The 19,304-nt window shown below is 36.2% G+C and overlaps 1 protein-coding gene across 12 annotated transcripts in view; it reads left to right on the top strand.

The window, feature by feature from the left end:
- The window catches only part of EIF4G3 (eukaryotic translation initiation factor 4 gamma 3), a 321,219-nt gene that overhangs the window by 250,270 nt on the left and 51,645 nt on the right, over positions 1-19,304 (top strand). For 11 of the 12 annotated variants that reach the window (XM_045548492.1, XM_045548497.1, XM_045548500.1 and 8 more), the window contains 2 exons: positions 8,634-8,804; positions 9,890-10,087. In XM_045548492.1, the coding sequence (XP_045404448.1) occupies positions 8,634-8,804; positions 9,890-10,087 (369 nt within the window). Of the gene's footprint in view, positions 1-8,633; positions 8,805-9,889; positions 10,129-19,304 lie in introns of all 12 variants that reach the window. The other variant, XM_045548504.1, reaches the window with a different exon arrangement.

Consider the following 19,304-nt stretch of genomic DNA (forward strand, 5'->3'; position numbering starts at 1 on the left):
AGAAAAAATTAGCTGGGCATGGTGGCGCATGCCTGTGGTCCCAGCTACTGGGGAGGCTGAGGCAGTAGGATCGCTTAAGCCCAGGAGTTTGAGGTTGCTGTGAGCTAGGCTGACGCCACGGCACTCACTCAAGCCCAGGCAACAAAGTGAGACTCTGTCTCAAAAAAAATACATATATTTTTTTTTTCCGTTTCAGTGACTTGCAAATAGGTTTAAAAAGAGAGCCAACCTTGATAAGATTCCTGTTTTGTTTTGAGGTGTCCTGATATACTGGAGGTGTCCAGTGACGGTCAGCTAATGGTCATGTCTTTGTCTTTGTTCCTACAGATTTGCAAAGTGCAGAGCAAGCATAGATTGCCAATTCTGGATCAGAGCAAAGCCCCACCTTGCACTCCACTGGCGATGTCACACCCACCCCTGAAGAGCCTGCCTCTAGGGGTGCGCTGAACCCTTTTTTTTAACAGTAGTCTTCGGTGTATAATATTTTCTGTTTTGCTCTTCTTATTTACTCTAGGTTGTGAAGTCAAAATGACATGTACAAAAGAGTGCAGTATTGGTAAACTGCAAATTGCCATTACACCCCCAGTGGCAGGCTCTTCAGCGGTGGAAGTGGCATCACCAATGGAGTTATGTTGGGGCACTGCACTGTGCAGGATTCGGCAGGCTCTGCCTACTCCATGCTTTGTAGACTCACAGAAAGCATGGGGGAAAGTTGCCAGTGATGTGAATGCCTCTTTTCTCCAAGTTAGAATGGCATAGAGAGCACTTTAAAGTTCTGGAGGAGCTTGGGGTTTGATGTACATTTGCAAATCACCCTGTTAAGACTATTTTATGCTTGTAAAAATATTTTTATGTAAGGTGACACTTTTTATTTCTCCATCAGCTTTTTATTTCTGGAATGGCAACTTGTGAAACCTGCTTTGAAATAAGACTATACTGTCTGAAAACAAGTATCACTTTGTAGATATTTAAATATTTGATTATTTGTGTGCAGTCAAATGCTGATTGAAAATATTTGAATGCCTACGGTGCATTGGAGGCTTTGAAAAAGCTAACAGAAAACCTCTTTAATTTTTGAAGCATATTGTTTATTGAGCATCCATCTTAGAGACCTTTGTGTGACATACTCTGTTCTCACACAGGTTTGAAATTTAACACTTACCTATTTTCTCTAAATACTACATTAAAATTTTTCTAAAGCTTGAGTTACCTCACCAGAAAGTCTTAGAAAGCAGTTTTCTAGAAACCATTTTATACTTTTTTCCTAGCACTATCTCCCTTTTTGATGGTTTAAATTCATATTTGTATAAACATATAAATTATATTCATTTTGGTTTATATCTTTGTTTTGTCAAACATTTGAAATAATGATGCCATTTTTATCATTCTCTGGATAACAGCATCTGTGGTTATTATCATATTGCTAAATTCTGTTTATATGTCACTCACAGAAGGTATGAAACTTCTTCCAGTATATGTTGTCACTTTCCCTCCAGCTTGCTATTCGTTTGCTAACAATTATGACAAAAAGGAAATATTGTGAGTTGGGAATAAGCTTATATCTCTTTTAAAATATTGAAAATAGAAAATGAATTTTAAAAGTAACTATCACAATATGTGTTTGTCCATTCATTTATATGCTTACATATATTGATCTGGTCAGTGAATTATTCTGGTACATTTAAACTAGTGACTGGAAATGAGACATCATCTAGATTTTGTAGTGTCTCTGTGAAGGTTAGGGTTAATTATTTAATTTTCATTTTTTACGTGGCTTTGTCTTGTGTCCAAAGCTACTGAAATTGTGATATCTCAGGGTAACATTGATATGTTAAGCCTTTAATGCAAATAGTTACTCTTCTAGCCTCTCCCCTAGATAACGTTCTTCACTTAATTTGCCCAGTTTACCTTGGCATATTGATGTTGATACAGATGGGAATGTCATAAGACACAAATATCTAACATATATAGGGGAACAAAACTTAATATTGTTTGGAAAAAGGCAGCAGCCCTACTCGTCCTTGTTTCTAGTTCCATAATTCTAGTCACTTTTGCCAGTTGTCCAAATTGGCTTATAATTAATTACCACCTAATGATATGAAAATCTATGAGATATACTCCATAGTATGGCTCAAGTAGCCATGACTTCTGGTATAAACTTTTCTGCAGTAGACTTGTTACAACATATTATTAATGTATACTTATTGTTTTAAATTGTCATGAAGATATATATAGTTTTCAAATATAAATGTCCTTCAGTGGATGGTAAAGTACATATCTATTGGAAATGCCCAGGAAATAACATCTTTCTAGTTATTTTAAAAAATCAGCCTGGCATGGTGGCTCATGCCTGTAATCCTAGCACTCGGGGAAGCTGAGGCGGGTTGATTGTTTGAGCTCGGGATTTTGAGACTAGCCTGAGCAAGAGTGAGACCCTGTCTCTACTAAAAAAAAAAAAAAAAAAAAAGAAAGAAAGAAAGAAATTAGCTGGACAACTAAAAATATATAGAAAAAAATTAGCCAGGCATAGTCACGCATGCCTGTAGTCCCAGCTACTCGAGAGGCTGAGGCAGAAGATATGCTTGAGCCCAGGAGTTTGAGGTTGCTGTGAACTAGGTTGACACCATGGCACTCTAGCCAGGCAAAAGAGCGAGACTGTCTCCAAAAAAAATCAAATTACATGGCAAGTGTGGTGATATTTAAATTTTTTGGTGATTTTTATTTATTTATTTATTTTTAATTATTATGGGTAGATAATAGTTGTATATCTTGATAGGGTACCTATGATATTTTGATACAGGCATACAGTAGGAATTAATCAAATCAGGGTAAATGGGATATCTGTCACTACAGGCGTTTATCATTTCTTTGTGTTAAGAACATTCCAGTTACAGTCTTCTAATTATTTTAAAGTATACCCTAACATATTATTGATTATAGTCAACTTATTGTTGATTTGTTGTACTATCCAATATTGTTCATTCTAACTATTTAACTATATTTTTGTACCTATTAACCATCCCCACTTTATCCCTCCCTCCCCACTACCTATCCCAGCCTCTGGTAACCATCATGCCAGTCTGTCTCCACGTGATCAATTATTTTTCATATTTAGCTCCCACATATGAGTGAGAGCATGTAAGATTTGTCTTTCTGGGCTTCGTTGATTTCATTTTACATAATATTCTCCAGTTCCATCGATGTTGTTGCAAATGTCAAGATTTCATTTTTTTTGTGGCTATCTGATATTCTATTGTATGTATGTACCACAATTTCTTAAATCTTGGCTATTGTGAATAATGCTGCAATAAACATGGGAGTACAGATATCTTTTTGATATACTGATTTTTCCTCCTTTTGGTATATATCCAGCACTAGGATTGTTAGGTCATGTGGTAGTTGTCTTTTTAGTTTTTCAAGGAACCTCCATACTGTTCTCCACACTGGTTGCACTAATTTGCATTCCCACCAATAGCACATGAGGGGTTCCCCTTTCTCCACAACCTCACCAGGATTCATTATTGCCTATCTTTTTGATAAAAAGCCATTTTAACTAGGGCGAGATATCTCATTGCAGTTTGAATTTGTATTTCTCTGGTGACTAATAATGAGCATTTTTTCATATACCTGTTGACCATTCGTATGTCTTCTTTTGAGAAATGTCTATTCAGGTCCTTTTTACCCATTTTTAAATCAGATTATTTGATTTTTTTTCCTGTTGAGTTTTGGAAGCCTCTCATATATTCTAGTTATTAATCCCTTGTCAGATGGGTAGTTTGCAAATATTTTCTCCTATTCTGTGGGCTGTCTTTTCACCTTGTTGATCATTTCCTTTCCCGTGCTTTTTAGCTCGATGTGATCCCATTTGTCCAATTTTGCTTTGGTTGCCTGTGCTTTGGGGCCATTGCTCAAGAAGTCCTTGCCCAGACCAGTGTCCTGAAGCATTTCCTCAGTGTTTCTTTTTAGTAGTTTTGTAGTTTTGGGTCTTAGATTTAAGTCTTTAATCCATTTTGATTTGGTTTTTTGTATGGTGAGAGATCAGAGTCTAGTTTCATTCTTCTGCATATGGATATCCGGTTTTCCCAGCACCATTTATTGAAGAGACCGTCCTTTCCCCACTGTATGTTCTTGGCACCTTTGTCGGAGATAAGTTCACTATAGATGTGTGGATTTATTTCTGGGTTCTCTATTCTCCATTGTTCTACGTGTCTGTTTTTATGCCAGTACCATGCTGTTTTGGTTTGAAGCTCTGTAGTATAGTTTGAAGTCAGGTAATGTGATTCCTCCAGTTTTGTTCTTTTTGCTCAGGATGGATTTGACTATTCTGGGTCTTTCGTGGTTCTATATAAATTTTAGTATTATTTTTTCTATTTCTGTGAAGAATGTCATTGGTATTTTGATGGGGATTGCATTGAATCTGTACATATTTTGGGGTAATATGGACATTTTAACAATGTTGATGCTTCCACTCCATGAACATGGAGTATCTTTATGTGGTGATATTCTAATAGTGATCTATTTGCAGACATCACAAAAAGTACTCCAAAAGATATATCTTAAGAGGGGTTGTGGACCTGGACTTGTAAATTGTTATTCATATTCTTTTTAACTAACTCTTAGGATTAGCTGATTTATTATAAAAATCCTAAGAGCAAAAAAGTTTCATGAGTTCGTACCATTTCTCCCTTCTCTCTCTCTCTCTCTCTCTTTTTAAGAGACAGCATCTTGCTCTCTCACTCAGGCTGGAGTAAAGTGGTAATATCATAGCTCACTGTAACCTCCAACTCCTGGGCTCATTCAGTCCTTCTGCCTCAGCCTTATGAGTAGCTAGGACTATAGGCTAATCTTTAAATTTTTTTTAGAGACAGGATCTTGCTATGTTGCCCAGGCTGGCCTCAAACACCTGTCCTCAAGCAATCCTCCCACCTGAGCTTCTCCCTTTTCTCTTCACAGCAACACTTGGTTGTCTTTAGTCTTTAAAAATTGCTAGTGAACATTGGTTCCGTTTTGTTTGATTATCCAGGTAAGCAGAAGAATTTGCAATTATAGTCTCTGAATGAGAAAGGAGCAATGTGGGCGGGCGCAGTGGCTCATGCCTGTAATCCTAACCCTCTGGTAGGCCGAGGCGGGCAGATCACTTGAACTGAGGAGTTTAAGACCAGCCTTAGCAAAAGTGAGACCACCATCTCTACTAAAAATAGAAAAATTTAGCTATGCATCGTGGCATGCTCCTGTAGTCCCACCTACTCGGGAGGCTGAGGCAGGAGGATCACTTGAGCCCAGAAGTTTGAAGCTGCAGTGAGCTACGATGATGCCACTGCACTCTACCCACGGCAACGGAGTAAAGCTCTGTCTCAAAACAAAACAAAACACCAGGAAATTGAGAAAGGAGCAATATATATTAAATTGTAAAACAGAGATGGCTATAATTTCTTATTTAACACATTTATGAAAAATTAGCTTAGGTAAAATATTTAAACTTCAGGTTCACCTAAAAAAAACTATGATTCCCTAATCAACCCCAAACTTTGACACTTCATTTTACTTCTGACATTGTGGACTTTGAGCACAGTATATCTTAAAGTTCCTCCTCTAGCCATTAATCAGGATCATCTGTCTTTCAGGCAAAGAAAACAGACATCATTTCTTGTATGCCCCTTTACTCTTGGCACAGGCTCCTAGATTTTGTGTTTAGTAAATAAGCCATTCATCATATGGTGCTCCTTTTGAAGGATACTATGAATTTGATGATTTGTATTAATTTTTTTACATACAAAAAGAAACAAAATGTGTTTAAATCTTCATATAATTTTTTTTAAAGTTGTTTTTTTGGTTTATTGGTATTGATGATACCTTACCTATTTGTTAAGGTCCTATTACATGGCTTGTATCCTGTGATCCTCTCAGTAACTTTTTCAGGTATGGAAATATGAGAAAGCTTAAACTCATCAAAGTTAAAAGGTTTACAGTAACTTCACTCGTAAGTAACAGATTTGGACTCTAGAGTCCATTGCTTTTGTCTTCTACTATGCCTTTTTTCTTCACTAATTGCACCTGCACCACTGTCCAGGCAGGCATTGTTGTTCCAGAGAATGAATTCATTCCCAGAATGTAAATATGAGAACGTTAGAGACTGATTAATTAAGCGTGTTAAGGATTTATAAGTATAGTAAATCTATTAAGGACTCAAAATACTCAAATGTTTGTGAAAAGTGTTCATCCTAGTTATATCCAGAGATATACAAATATAATTTTTAAATTTGTCTTTGGAGCTTTACACATGGGTTATTATTTTAACTATTTTGTCCTGGACTAACAATTTGTTAGCCTTTCAAAAGATTTTTTTGGGCCGGGCGTGGTGACTCACGCCTGTAATCCTAGCCCTCTGGGAGGCCGAGGTGGGTGGATTGCTCAAGGTCAGGAGTTCGAGATCAGCAAGAGTGAGACCCCCTCTACTAAAAATAGAAATAAATTATCTGGACAACTAAAAATATATATATAGAAAAAATAAGCCGGGCATGGTGGCGCATGCCTGTAGTCCCAGCTACTTGGGAGACTGAGGCAGAAGGATTGCTTAAGCCCAGGAATTTGAGGATGCTGTGAGCTAGGCTCTCACTCTAGCCCGGGCAATAAAGTGAGACTCTGTCTCAAAAAAAGAAAAAAAAAAAAAATTTTTTTTTTTTGCTTTGAAGCATTGTGGTTATTTATTTAGTAATATTTCTCAAATCTCTGTATCACTGATTTGAAATTCACATATAGTTGCTTTGGGACAGGTAGAGGAATACAGCATAAATCTTATCTGCCACATTCCACATTCAGATCTCAAGGCATAATTCTTGTTGTTTGCAGTAGTTTTTAGAAATGAACCTTTTCTGACTTTATCTCCAAATATGCATACTATGGCTCTTACATGATTTTGATATAATTTCCTTTTATTACACCCAGAAATATTTGTTCTTTTATGTGCAATGCATGGATCAAATTAAATGTTTTATGATATAATTGTTTACTTGAGCTTAATCCAAGCATTGAAAAAGTTATTATTAAGCCACACAAGTTTACACTAGAATAAAACCTGAGTTATAAAAACCAGACCTTACTTACCACATTTTCTTAACAGAATTGTTTCTTCTGGGCTACCTTATCAAAGTTTCACTTATAAATAAATGTTCTTATAGTAGTACTATCTGGTTTAGCAGCTATTCCCTAGTGGTATTTTTCTGGTCTGATGATGATCTTTAGTTTCTTTCAGTTATACCATGCCTGATACCTCTAGGTTTATCTGACCTTTTTTTCCATGTTTTCCAAATAGTCAGAGATCATACTATCATTACTGTATCATTAGCTGGATACATTTGACAAGATTGGTATGAGTTTTCCAGAAATTCTGACTTTTGTTCCTGATGTGTTCTTGATACTACCATTTCTAATTGGGGCAAATGCTAAAGCTAAGGGAATAATTCTGCAATGATTGATGTGTAAAGGCTTTTAAGCTTATCAGCTTGTGCCTCAGACCATGTCTCTCCTAGAAGCTGTCTTTTTATATAATGCATGACATTTGAGTCTATACTTCTTTCTCTGAAGCTTTATATGAATTCAGAAGGGCATTGTTGAGGCATTAAGTGAGAGGTGATTCTCATCTGTATGCATTGTGTGATTTTTTTTCTTCTCTCTTGGAATCTAATGGCTAGTCCTTCAGTACAACTGAGGGGGGGGGGAAGAAAAATCTAATGGCCAGGATTTGCTTAGCATTTAAAGAATGATGTATCAGAAAAAGTAATGGTAGTCAACATGCAACAGGTCTAGGAGATAGCAGAACTTAGTATCAACCCAGATGTTTAATCTTAGAAAATGATTTCCAAGCATTTAAGGTAACAAGTATTATGAGGATTTTGATAAACAAAAGCAACGTTTAACTTACCCCATTATCTCTTGCAGTAACAATACTTAATTTGGTGGCCACTATGACATGCCAACATTTATTGGTTTTAACTGAAGAGTATAGTTAGAATCCAGCAGGAACAGAGAGCTGACAAGTAGAAGAAGACATTTTTTCAGAGAGTAATTTTAGTTTGACTCTAATTCATGATATTGATAGGCTTATTTTAGTATTTCTGACCCAGAAATTTGAGAGGGATTCTTTATGATAGGCAGTCCGGCTGAATTCAGTTGATGCTACCAAGAATTTTAGTGATGAGATTATATTTGCATTTTTATCCTGGAAGTATAGAAATCCAATTTTGAAGCAGATTTGTAACTTTGATGATTACTCTCTGTGAATTTTTGTAATTATTCAGGTGACCAGTCCATAGTCATACAACTAGTAAAATGTAGAACTTCAGTTAGGTGTAGTCTTTCTTGTTAGGAATAACAGCTTTATCAAACAAAGTGATTTTCTGTCTCATTTAGGACCTCAGGATCAAAAATTGTAGTGGTGGAGAATATTATCTTGATGGTATTCTGTGGTTATTTTTCTTAATCCCACCTACCCCCAAAAGATCACATTTAACTTGAATGCCTAATACCCAGTCTTTGCATCTAGAAGTGTTTGGTGTGATCATCAAGCTTGACTTGCACAGCACAGCAGAGACAAATTGTAAGTACTCTGAATAGATATAATGTTCTTGTCCTAGATGTTGAATGTTGGACCACGGAGATCTCAACCTGGCCAAAGAAGAGAACCCAGAAAGATCATCACAGTTTCTGTAAAAGAAGATGTACACCTGAAAAAGGCAGAGAATGCCTGGAAACCTAGCCAAAAACGAGACAGCCAAGCTGAAGATCCTGAAAACATTAAAACCCAGGTGAAAACAGAAGGATATCCTAACATTGTTTTGGAATTATAGTGATATTTTAAAAATTTGGTTTAACTTGTTTTGCCTTATTAATATATGTAAAGGTATCAATTTAAGGCTTTTTATGTATTTTTTCTTATTAAAAGCAGTGTTCCAAAAGCCATCACAATTGCCAGACAGCCTACTACCATATTCTCTTGAAATTGCCATCTGTGTGCCTTTTCAGAATAGTCACATGTTTTGAGGGTTCATATGTCATAGACTTATCATTCAGGCTCAAATTAATATTTTATTTCTTTAAAATGCATTTTTAGATCCTCAGTGATTGAGTCTTTCTCCTGTGCTAATCTAATTAGTAAATACATTGCTTTATATCTCTTTGTCGGGCCTTCATTTCTAATAAGCTAGAATTTAGAAATCCGTTTTGTTTTGGAATCTTTTGGGATAAATAGAAATAGTGAGAATAAATGTTTTTGCTTTGTTCTGAATCTTAGAGGAAAGCATTTAGCCTTTCACCATTAAGTAAGGTTGTAGATGCCCTTTTTCTAATTGGGAAAGGTCCTTTCTATTCCTAATTTGTTCAGTGTTTTTACAACACTATTTTAAAAGACTTCTGCTTAGTATTCCGTACCATAATTTACATTATGCCATAATTCAGGCAAATTCCTATTTTTTTGCATTGAAGTTATTTACTATGAGGTGTTACGATGGAACTTATCATAGGTAAAACCTTTTTACTTATCCCTAAATAAATTTCTAGAAGTAAATAATTACTGGTTTAGAGAGCATATCCACAGTTTTGAAGCTTTTGAGACACATTGTCAAATTGTCCTGAGAAATGTACAGATGATATTCCCACCAGTAGTGTGAATATACTTAGTTCCTAGAATTTCCATCAGTAGTGAAAAGAAAGTATTGTAATTTTTGACTGTTTATTAAAATAGATGAGTTTAATTATTTCTGACTAGTTCACAGCTTTTGTTAATAATTTGAAAAGTTAAACTTATAAATTACAAAAAAAAATTAATTCTTACAGAAAGCACTATATTGTCACAGCTATTTCAATGCTCTTTTGTTTTTTGTGGCCCTTCTAGGAACTTTTTAGAAAAGTTCGAAGTATCTTAAATAAATTGACACCACAGATGTTCAACCAACTGATGAAGCAAGTGTCAGGACTTACTGTTGACACAGAGGAGAGGCTGAAAGGAGTCATTGACCTGGTCTTTGAGAAGGCTATTGATGAACCCAGTTTCTCTGTGGCTTACGCAAACATGTGTCGATGTCTAGTAACGGTAAGAAGAGAGGAAGGAGTAAAACCAGAAATCTTCAAGAGGTATATTCTCCCCTCACTACACATTCTTCCCAGAATTGTTATTGGGGCAACGTAAAGGGGAGAATATATTTTTAGCACTTACTGATATAATATCCTCATTGTATAAAGAGAATCTTGTTTTATTAAAGTATATACTCACCACTGGAAGGGGATATGGAGACTATACTGAAATGGGCATGAAATAGTCTCATCCAACGAGAGGAAGAATGAGTAAGGTTTAAATTAGTAATTTGAAATTATTGTGGGCAACCAATTTTTCCTAAGATGTCATGCTATAGAAATAAAGCAAATGCTTATTTTCACATTTAATTAAATGTGAAATTAAAAAATGTGTTGGTTATGATTCTAACCTTTGTGAAAATGAAAGGATAGTTGTCATGTGGTCCAAAAGGTTTCAAAACTAATAATTTCATCTATAGAAACTATGAGATTTCTCTCTCTTTACATTGTCTGCAGCCATTTAATCTCCACAGCCTGTCAAATCTAGGGCAAGACAGAGTGGGAGACCAAAGAACTTCTGATTAGTGTTCATTGTCCTGCTCTATTCTGCAATCATAAAACTGCCATGTACCATCTGTGTTTTCTCTTCCTATTACTGTTACCAAGGTACTTGTGTCAGAAATGTGTGTCCCTTTAACATTTGAGTTTCTTCTTAATTATGACAATTCATTGTCATCGTGCCTCACTTTTTAGAAACAAGCCATGAAAATGCAAAATTCTGTCATTCTACCTATATTTTTGAGTACCTCTTTCAAAGGTAGGTAAGTCTTTGGGGGCTTGGAAAAGTTCTTCTGTCTTTAAGGAGCTCAAAATCCGTCTTGAAAAAGCATTTTAAGAAAAAAATCACTTATAAGGTATTTTGTGGTGTAGCAGTATGGTGATGCCTGAATGGATGGTTTAGACCAAAAAATATGTTGGAAGAAAAAGCAATCACTATGTTGGTGGGGGAATGACAAAACGTTTATGAAGCAAGTAGAGTTTGAGTTAGACCTGGGATGATGGGGAGTACAAGCATAGAGAAGAAAAAACATTTTCCAGGTATGTTCAAGTCTCACAAACCAGTATGAACCAGCTTCAGCCCACCACTGCAGCATGCTTACAGAAAAATGTAGAAATTGTTAATCTACAGCTCAGTGTGTATCAGCAGAGTGAACACACCTTATACCCTGGTCAGTACTCTTTACTGTTCCTTAAAGGTAACCACTTTCCTGACTTCTAATACCATAGCTGATTTACTTTTGAGATATTGAGAGCTTGAAATAAAATGGCAGCAGTGAGAATAGAATCATAGGTTCCTAATACAAACCAAATACAAACATCAGTTGTAGGAGTATTATGCTTCTAAGTATGAAGAGCTAAACTTATAGAAGAAAATTGAGGAGACTGTCTTTCTGAATGGGGAAAGATTTCTTTAGCAAGATTCAAAAGATAAAGGAAAAAGTATTAAATTTGACTGTTAAAATTTACAATTTTTGGTTCAGCAAAAGATACCCATAAATAAATCAATATAAAGATGAAACCACATGTTGGGAGAATCTGTTTGGAGTGCATATAACTGATAAAATATTATAATAGAATCCAGAATTGAGGAAAAAGAAGCAAATCAATAATAGGGAAAACTAGCCCAATTAAAAAATAGGCAGTTCATAGGAGTGAAAATCCATTGGCCAATAAACTTAAGATATTCATCCTTATTCATTATTAAGAAAGTGATAAACCAAGAAAAGATCAATCACAATCCTATACAATTCACTCCAGATTGAAAAAAAAAACCATTTTAAATGTTCGCAAATATGAATACAACTACTTTGGAGAGTAAATGGGTGATAGTGTTGAAGATTCTTATATACTATTCCCTAGCAATTTCACATCTTGGTTCATACCTCAGAGAAATTCCCAGATTTGCACAAGGAATCATATATAAGAATGTTTATTTTTATATTGGTTTTAATAGTGAATAATAGCAAACAATTCAAATAGGCTGCCTAAATAGGGCAATAAGAGTATACTATACTTTTTTGATTAATGGATTTGAATAATAATAATGTATAGCAACAATTAAAATTAATGAGTAGGAGTGAGGTGTGGTGGCTCACACCTGTAAACCAAGCTAGTTGGGAAGCTGAGGCAGGAGGATCAGTTGGGGCTAGGAAGTCAAGACCAGCCTGGGCAGCATAGTGAGACCCCATCTCTAAAAGAAAGAAAAAAAGAAATTAGCCAGGTGTGGTAGCGCACACCTGTAGTCCTAGCCACTCAGGAGGCTGAAGCAGGAGGATTGCTTGATCTCAGGAGTTCAAGACTGCAGTGAGCTATGGTTGTACCACTGCACTCCAGCCTGGAAAACAGAGCAAGACCCTGTCTCTTTAAACAAAGGAAAAAAAATTAATGAAGTAGTGCTAATTATATTGGCATGAGTCAACCTCAAATATGCGAGATAAAATTATTATTAACTAAATACATATATAATAAAATTACACCAATTGGAAATAATAAACATCAAATTCAACATAAGGAAGAGAAGGAAGTGAAATTAAGCATAAGTATACAAGGGTAAGTATTAGGGTTTCTGGTAATGACAAGTTAGATAATTCAGGCCACCCTTCCATGGAGAACAGTTAGGAAAACTGGTCACAACATTTTTTAAAATCTTGAAGGCATCTATCCAGAGGCGAGGAGAGAATCAGTAAGCCCATCACTATAAACTACCCCAGCCCCAGGAAAGGCAGAAGGGCTCCAGTCTCCCCCTATCTCCAGCCCTCAGCATCTCTCTCCTTCCCCTCAGTCTCCATAGGCGTGGCCTACCAGGCAACCTGCATACTTTAAGGGCCACATAATGCTGCGTTTAGCCCCACCCACTGGCCTTTTATGCATGTTTCCTATAATTTCAGTGTCTTAAGCTGGTTTTTGGTTTAGGGGATGGTGGGAAATCTTGAAGGTATCAGAGAGCTAAACAATACTGAAGAATTAATTACTAAGTCTAAAATCCTAGAAAAAGTAGAAATTCAAAGAGGGTGAGACATTAGATGGAACATCCCTGTTTCAATGTTTAGGTCTTGAACAACTCATTTTCATAGTCTTGAACAACTCATTTTTCATAGACTTGCTGGCCCAGGGAGGTTAAAATTTGGGACCAAGGCCTGCCTAAAGGAGTGACAGAAGCAGCTGTAGTATATCCTCCTATATTTTAGGTTGAGATCCCAAAGGACTGAATGCTTAGAATGCTCACCTTAGAATAAAGGTGAGCCAGAAATTGACCTGCTGTCACAGGGACTATAGCATTACATCAAATCATCTCAGTCCTTGAGTTTGGATCATATTTATTTGAAATTGTTAGTGCCCCCATAGATGCCTGCAAGAAGCAAGCAAAAATTTAAAGACTCACATAATAGTCTTTAAATTATTTAGCATTTCTGTAAACAGTTTTTCTAATAAAATGTTCAGCACACAACTGGAAATAATATTAGGCACACAAGGAAAAAAGACATGAATGAGAACCAGCAACAAACAAACCAGTGTCCCACAAGGGCTCCAGATACTTTATCAGGCATAGATTTTTAAATGACTATACTTATTTTGTTCAAGGTAATAAAGATGAGATTATAAACTTCAGCAATGAACTAGAAAGTATATCAAAGAACCAAGTAGAAATTCTAGAACTGAATTTTATAATAAAATTAACAATTTGATGGATGGGTTTAACAGGATATCTGACATAGCTAAAGACAACAATTATAAACTACAAGATAGGTCCATAGAAAATGTCCAGAATGAAGCACAGAGAAATCAAGAGATGAAAAATACCAAAAGGACGGTAAGCGGTGGGGAGGATTCTGTAAGGAGATCTAACTTTGTTCTAGTTGGAGTCTTAGGAAGAGAGATGATAGAATTTTAAAAAGTAATAACTAAAGAGAATGGCTGAGAAATTTTTCACAATTTCTGACGTATTAAAGCTACAGGCTAGGCGCGGTGGCTCACGCCTGTAATCCTAGCACTCTGGGAGGCTGAGGCGGGAGGATTGCTTGAGCTCAGGAGTTCGAGACCAGCCTGAGCAAGAGCAAGACCTCGTCTCTACTAAAAATAGAAAGAAATTAGCTGGACAACTAAAATTATAAATAGAAAAAATGAGCTGGGCATGGTGGCTCATGCCTGTAGTCCCAGCTACTGGGGAGGCTGAGGCAGAAGGATTGCTTGAGCCCAGGAGTTTGAGGTTGCTGTGAGCTAGGCTGACCCCATGGCACTCTAACCCAGGCAACAGATTGAGACTCTTGTCTTAAAAAGAAATAAATAAATAAAGAAAGAAAGAAAGAAGGAAGGAAGGAAGGAAGGAAGGAAGGAAGGAAGGAAGGAAGGAAGGAAGGAAGCTACAGATTAAAAAGATTTTTTTACAAACCTCACAAATTTAAAAAAAAATGAAAATGAAAGAAAACTCTTAAGCTAGTCATAGTAAAGCTACTAACAATAAAAGGTAAAAAATAGCCAGGGGAAGGAAAGATAATATTAAAATGAACAATAATCTGCCTGAATGTTTCTTAATCAGAACGCAAAAATCACTGTATAGAAAGGAAAAGATTGGTAAATTGAACTACGTTAAAATTATGAACATTTTTTTCATCAAAGGATGTTAAAGAGAGTAAAAATACAAGCCTCGTAGTAGGAGAATATAATTGTAACACAAAAATCCAATAAAGGATTTATGTCAGATAATTTTTAAAAACCCTACAAATCAGTAAGAAGAAAGTTTTTTAAATGGACAAGAGCTTTGCACAGACATTTCACAAAATATCCAAATGACTGACAAATGTGAAAAGATTAATAAACTAGGTGGAAAACAAAACCATGCAGTAACACCAGATTTCTAAATTTCCTAGGTATTTACAAATAGTTGAAGCAACAAGGACTCTCACATACTGCTGGTGGGAATGTCAATTGCAACAACCACTTTGGAAAAGAGTTTAGTATTATATACTAAAGCTGAAGTTATTTTTCTGCTATAATCAGCATTTCCATTCCTCGGTATAAACCCAACCAATAAACATACGTTTCTTATATGCTAGGAAACATACAAAAATGTTTGTAGTATTTTCGTACTGGAAAAAAAAATGAAACAATTTCCAGCAGTAGTATAGACAGATAAATTGTTATATATTTATACAAGAGCAACTAACCTAAACTACAACTACATGCACATGGGTGAATCTCACAAAAAATACATGAGCAAAAGAAGCCAATCCCGAAAGATACTATGTGATTTTTTATTTTAATGTTCAAAAATGAAACAAAAATAAACTTTGATGTTTGGGGATGCACATCTATGGTGTTAGGGGTTGCATATTTTCAAGGAAGTGATTAAACGGTCTAGAAGGCTTTCGTAACTTTGGAGGCAGAGTGGTGGTTATGTTTTGGAAGAATTCAAGTGGGTCTTCTAAGAGGTTTCCAGTGTTCTGTATCTTGACGTGGTGCTATACTTGGTGATGTTTATGGGAGTTTTCTTTGTCATAATTCATTCAGCTGAACGTTAAAAAGTTTTTAAAAACAAAAACTAAACAATAGAGTGAAGAGTTTAAAAAGCACTATGGGCTTTTAAGCTTTAATGTTTAGTTTATTTTAAAAAGATCTAAATCAAAAATGTTTAAATGTTAGGATTTGACAAATATGGGTGATGAATACATAATTATGTGCTATATTATTTTGTACTCTGTTAGAAAAGAAATCTAGCCAATTACTTTTTCAAGATGGCATGTACATAGACCAGTGTTGCCCAAAACTGAGATGTTGTTATACATTTCACTAATGTCAGCTTAAGCAGATTTCTTTACTTCAAGCTTCTATTTACTATGCTAATGTTTCTTGTGAAATCAAACAGGAAGGATCTACTGTGTACAACATTTTCCAAACCTATTAGACCATGGGTGCTTTTAAAATTTTCCTTGAGGTAATTATTAGTTTGAGAAATGATACTTCCTGACAGAATGAGAAACTGAAGACAGTAAATAAAAAATTAAAACTGGGGAAAGTACTCTTTTCTTATTTATTGTACTCATTAATTTATTCAAGTAAATTTATTATCAGTATATTTTACTTGAGCCAGCCACAGGTTAAATTGTAAGTTCTTTGGCCTGATTTATAGTCTTAAAAGTGTGTAGGCCTGTGCCAATTTTCATGGATTATCAGTGTTGGTTATTTGAAATAAGGGAATCTAGTTCTGCTTAACCATGTATGTCATATAATATGGTCCTAAGGAGTACTGGGAATCAGAGCAATTTTTTTTTTATATATGTGCTAAACTGGTTACGTCTAGCTCATTTAATCCTCACAACCATTCTGTCATCCCTATTTTACAACTTTCTCTGAAAACTAGAAAATTGCCTAAACAGAGATTTTGTATTTACACAATACAAGTTTCAAATATGCTTTTTGATGGTTATTCTTTGTTAAAAGATAAAACCTTAGCTCAAGCAATGAACTAGATTAGAAATCTCAACCAGGTGGATTTTTGCCCCCTCAGGGGACATTTGGCAGTGTCTGGAGACATTTTTAGTTATTGCTACTAGTATTTTAGTAGCTATACGTTGGGGATGCTGCTAAGCATTCTACAGTGCACAGAATAGCCCCCGATAACAAAGAATTATAGAACCCAAAATACCAGTACTGTTGTAGTTGAGAAACCCTGGCCTTAGATTGTTGAGATTTTAAGATGTGGAAGAATACTTATTTTGGTTGTTGAGAGCAGTTGTTAAACCACTTTTCTGCCCTCATGACATTCCATGGATTACACACCTCCATTTAAAACCTCTTCTGGCAGGTCCTGTAATCCCTGCACATTGAGAGGCCAAGGCGGGAGGATCGCTTTGAGGCCATGAGTTTGAGATGAGCCTGGGCAACAATAGCCAGACCTCATCTCTACAAAAAAAATTTTTTAATATGCTGGACATCTGGTATGCGCCTATAATCCTAGGTACTCAGGAGGCTGAGGCAGGAGGATCACTTGAGCCTGAGAGTTGGAGGTTGCAGTAAGCTATCATCACATCACTACACTCCAGTCTGGGTGACAGAGTGAGTCTCTGTCTCAAAAAAATAAATAAAACTTGTTTCTTAGCAGTGATTATCTAGGGGCATCCTAGAGAATAAAATTATTTTGTATGTTTTTTCATGAGGTCATAAAGGGTAGACTTTTAAGAAAGATTTGTTAGATTTACAGAGGAAATTGATGTCATAGATTTGGCTTTCCCAAGTTGTTCTGCAGTGCTGAATATATGCACATACATTCATACATATCCATAGACACCACAAAGCTCTACCAGGACAAACCACATAAGGCTTTTAAGGGTCAGTCATAAGAGATAGTAAACCCTGCCTCTGGAGTATGTTGTTGCTTCTATTGGTTCCACTAGGAATGACCAGAGAGGCCTGTGAGAACACCCTCACAGGCTCCCTTTACAAACAGCAAAGCATTTAAAACTAGAATTTAGCACTTCTTTTAGGAGGAGGACATATGAATTGAATGGCAAATGGATAAGAAGAGATAGGAGAAATCTTGTCCTGTATCTGAACCTGTGCTTAAATATAATTTTAGATTGGATTACGGGAACTTTGAATTTCTGTGCTTTTGTTCTAATCATAACTGAGATGAAAATCCCCGTCAGAACCCCTCTAGAAAATAAACTCTTAAAGGGAGGACTTTTTCTGTTTTGTTCACTGTTCAATTCCCAGTGCCTAGAATAGTTGCTGACCCATAATAGACCCTCAGACCTGCATGTTATGAGTGAGTGGGTAAATGCCTGAATGAATGAATAACCAACTTGCAAGAGTTTTATGCCCTGAGACTATACTTTTGTTACTTTTTATGTCTGCTGTGGCAGGCATGCATACTTGAGCTACAAAGAATGGCACTAAAGGCAGATTTTTAAGCATTCTGTGTCCTGTTTACCAGATCCAGAACTTGTAGTGTTACTACTTTAAATACTTAAAAGCAAAACATGAAGAAGAATGACAGGACTGAGAATAGGAAGAGACACTGAGAGAGCAAGGGAAACAGTTAAATCTCATCAAAAATAAAGCCTAGAATTACAGACAGGAAAAGTCAGCCTTGGGGAATAGCAAGTGGCTGGAGTCAACTGGAGGAGGAGCGTTGTGCAGCTCTCCTGATGGAAGACAAAAAAAATGCATTGAAGAAAAGAATGATCAGAAATAACTTACACTTTCATAACCGATCACCCCGTTTGAAATCTTGTGGGCATCCCTCAACACTACACCCCTCTTCAGGTATATTTAATAGAGATTAATGTTGATAGATGTGTTCATAGTATGTTATGTACAGGTTTAGCAAGTGGTTTACTAAGGTCAGGACATAACTACTGATAAAAGATAGTTATGTTACCATGGACCTGTGAATTATTAATATATTGCTTTATTAAACGATTAAAGAACACTTGTTTTATTACTGTTTACTTCACATTTAGAAGTAAAATATCCTCAAGAAACCAGAGTTTTATGCCGGGCGCGGTAGCTCACGCCTGTAATCCTAGCACTTTGGGAGGCCGAGGCGGGAGGATTGCACAAGGTCAGGAGTTCAAGACTAGCCTGAACAAGAGCGAGACCCCGTCTCTACTAAAAAATAGAAAGAAATTAACCGGACAACTAAAAATATATAGAAAAAAGCCAGGCATGGTGGTGCATACCTGTAGTCCCAGCTACTTGGGAGGCTGAGGCAGTAGGATCGCTTGAGCCCAGGAGTTTGAGGTTGCTGTGAGCTAGGCTGACACCACGGCACTCTAGCTCAGGCAACAGAGTGAGACTGTGTCTCAAAAAAAAAACAAAGACAAAAGAAACCAGAGTTTTAGGGGTAGCACATAGGTACCACTTTCCTACATTATACTAGTCATTCCAAATACTTTACCTCAGACCAGCACATGCTTTTGGGGCAGAATGACTACTGGACCATGGGTTACCACTAGTATCTCATTATTCTGAGACAGTATTGAAAATCCTGAGCTAAGCAAAGCCAGGGCTTATCATCTCCTTTTCTATCCTGTTTGACTACGGTGATTACCATACATCTGACAGCCCTTGTTGATTCTCTGGAATTTGATCCTTTTGGGGATAAGAAGTATCTATCCTCAATACTTATAAATGTGCCAGCAGTACAGGTCCTGTTGCTTGAAGGAAATTACTGCCCG

The sequence above is a fragment of the Lemur catta genome, chromosome 3 (genome assembly GCF_020740605.2).
Source record: "Lemur catta isolate mLemCat1 chromosome 3, mLemCat1.pri, whole genome shotgun sequence".
NCBI lineage: Eukaryota > Metazoa > Chordata > Mammalia > Primates > Lemuridae > Lemur > Lemur catta.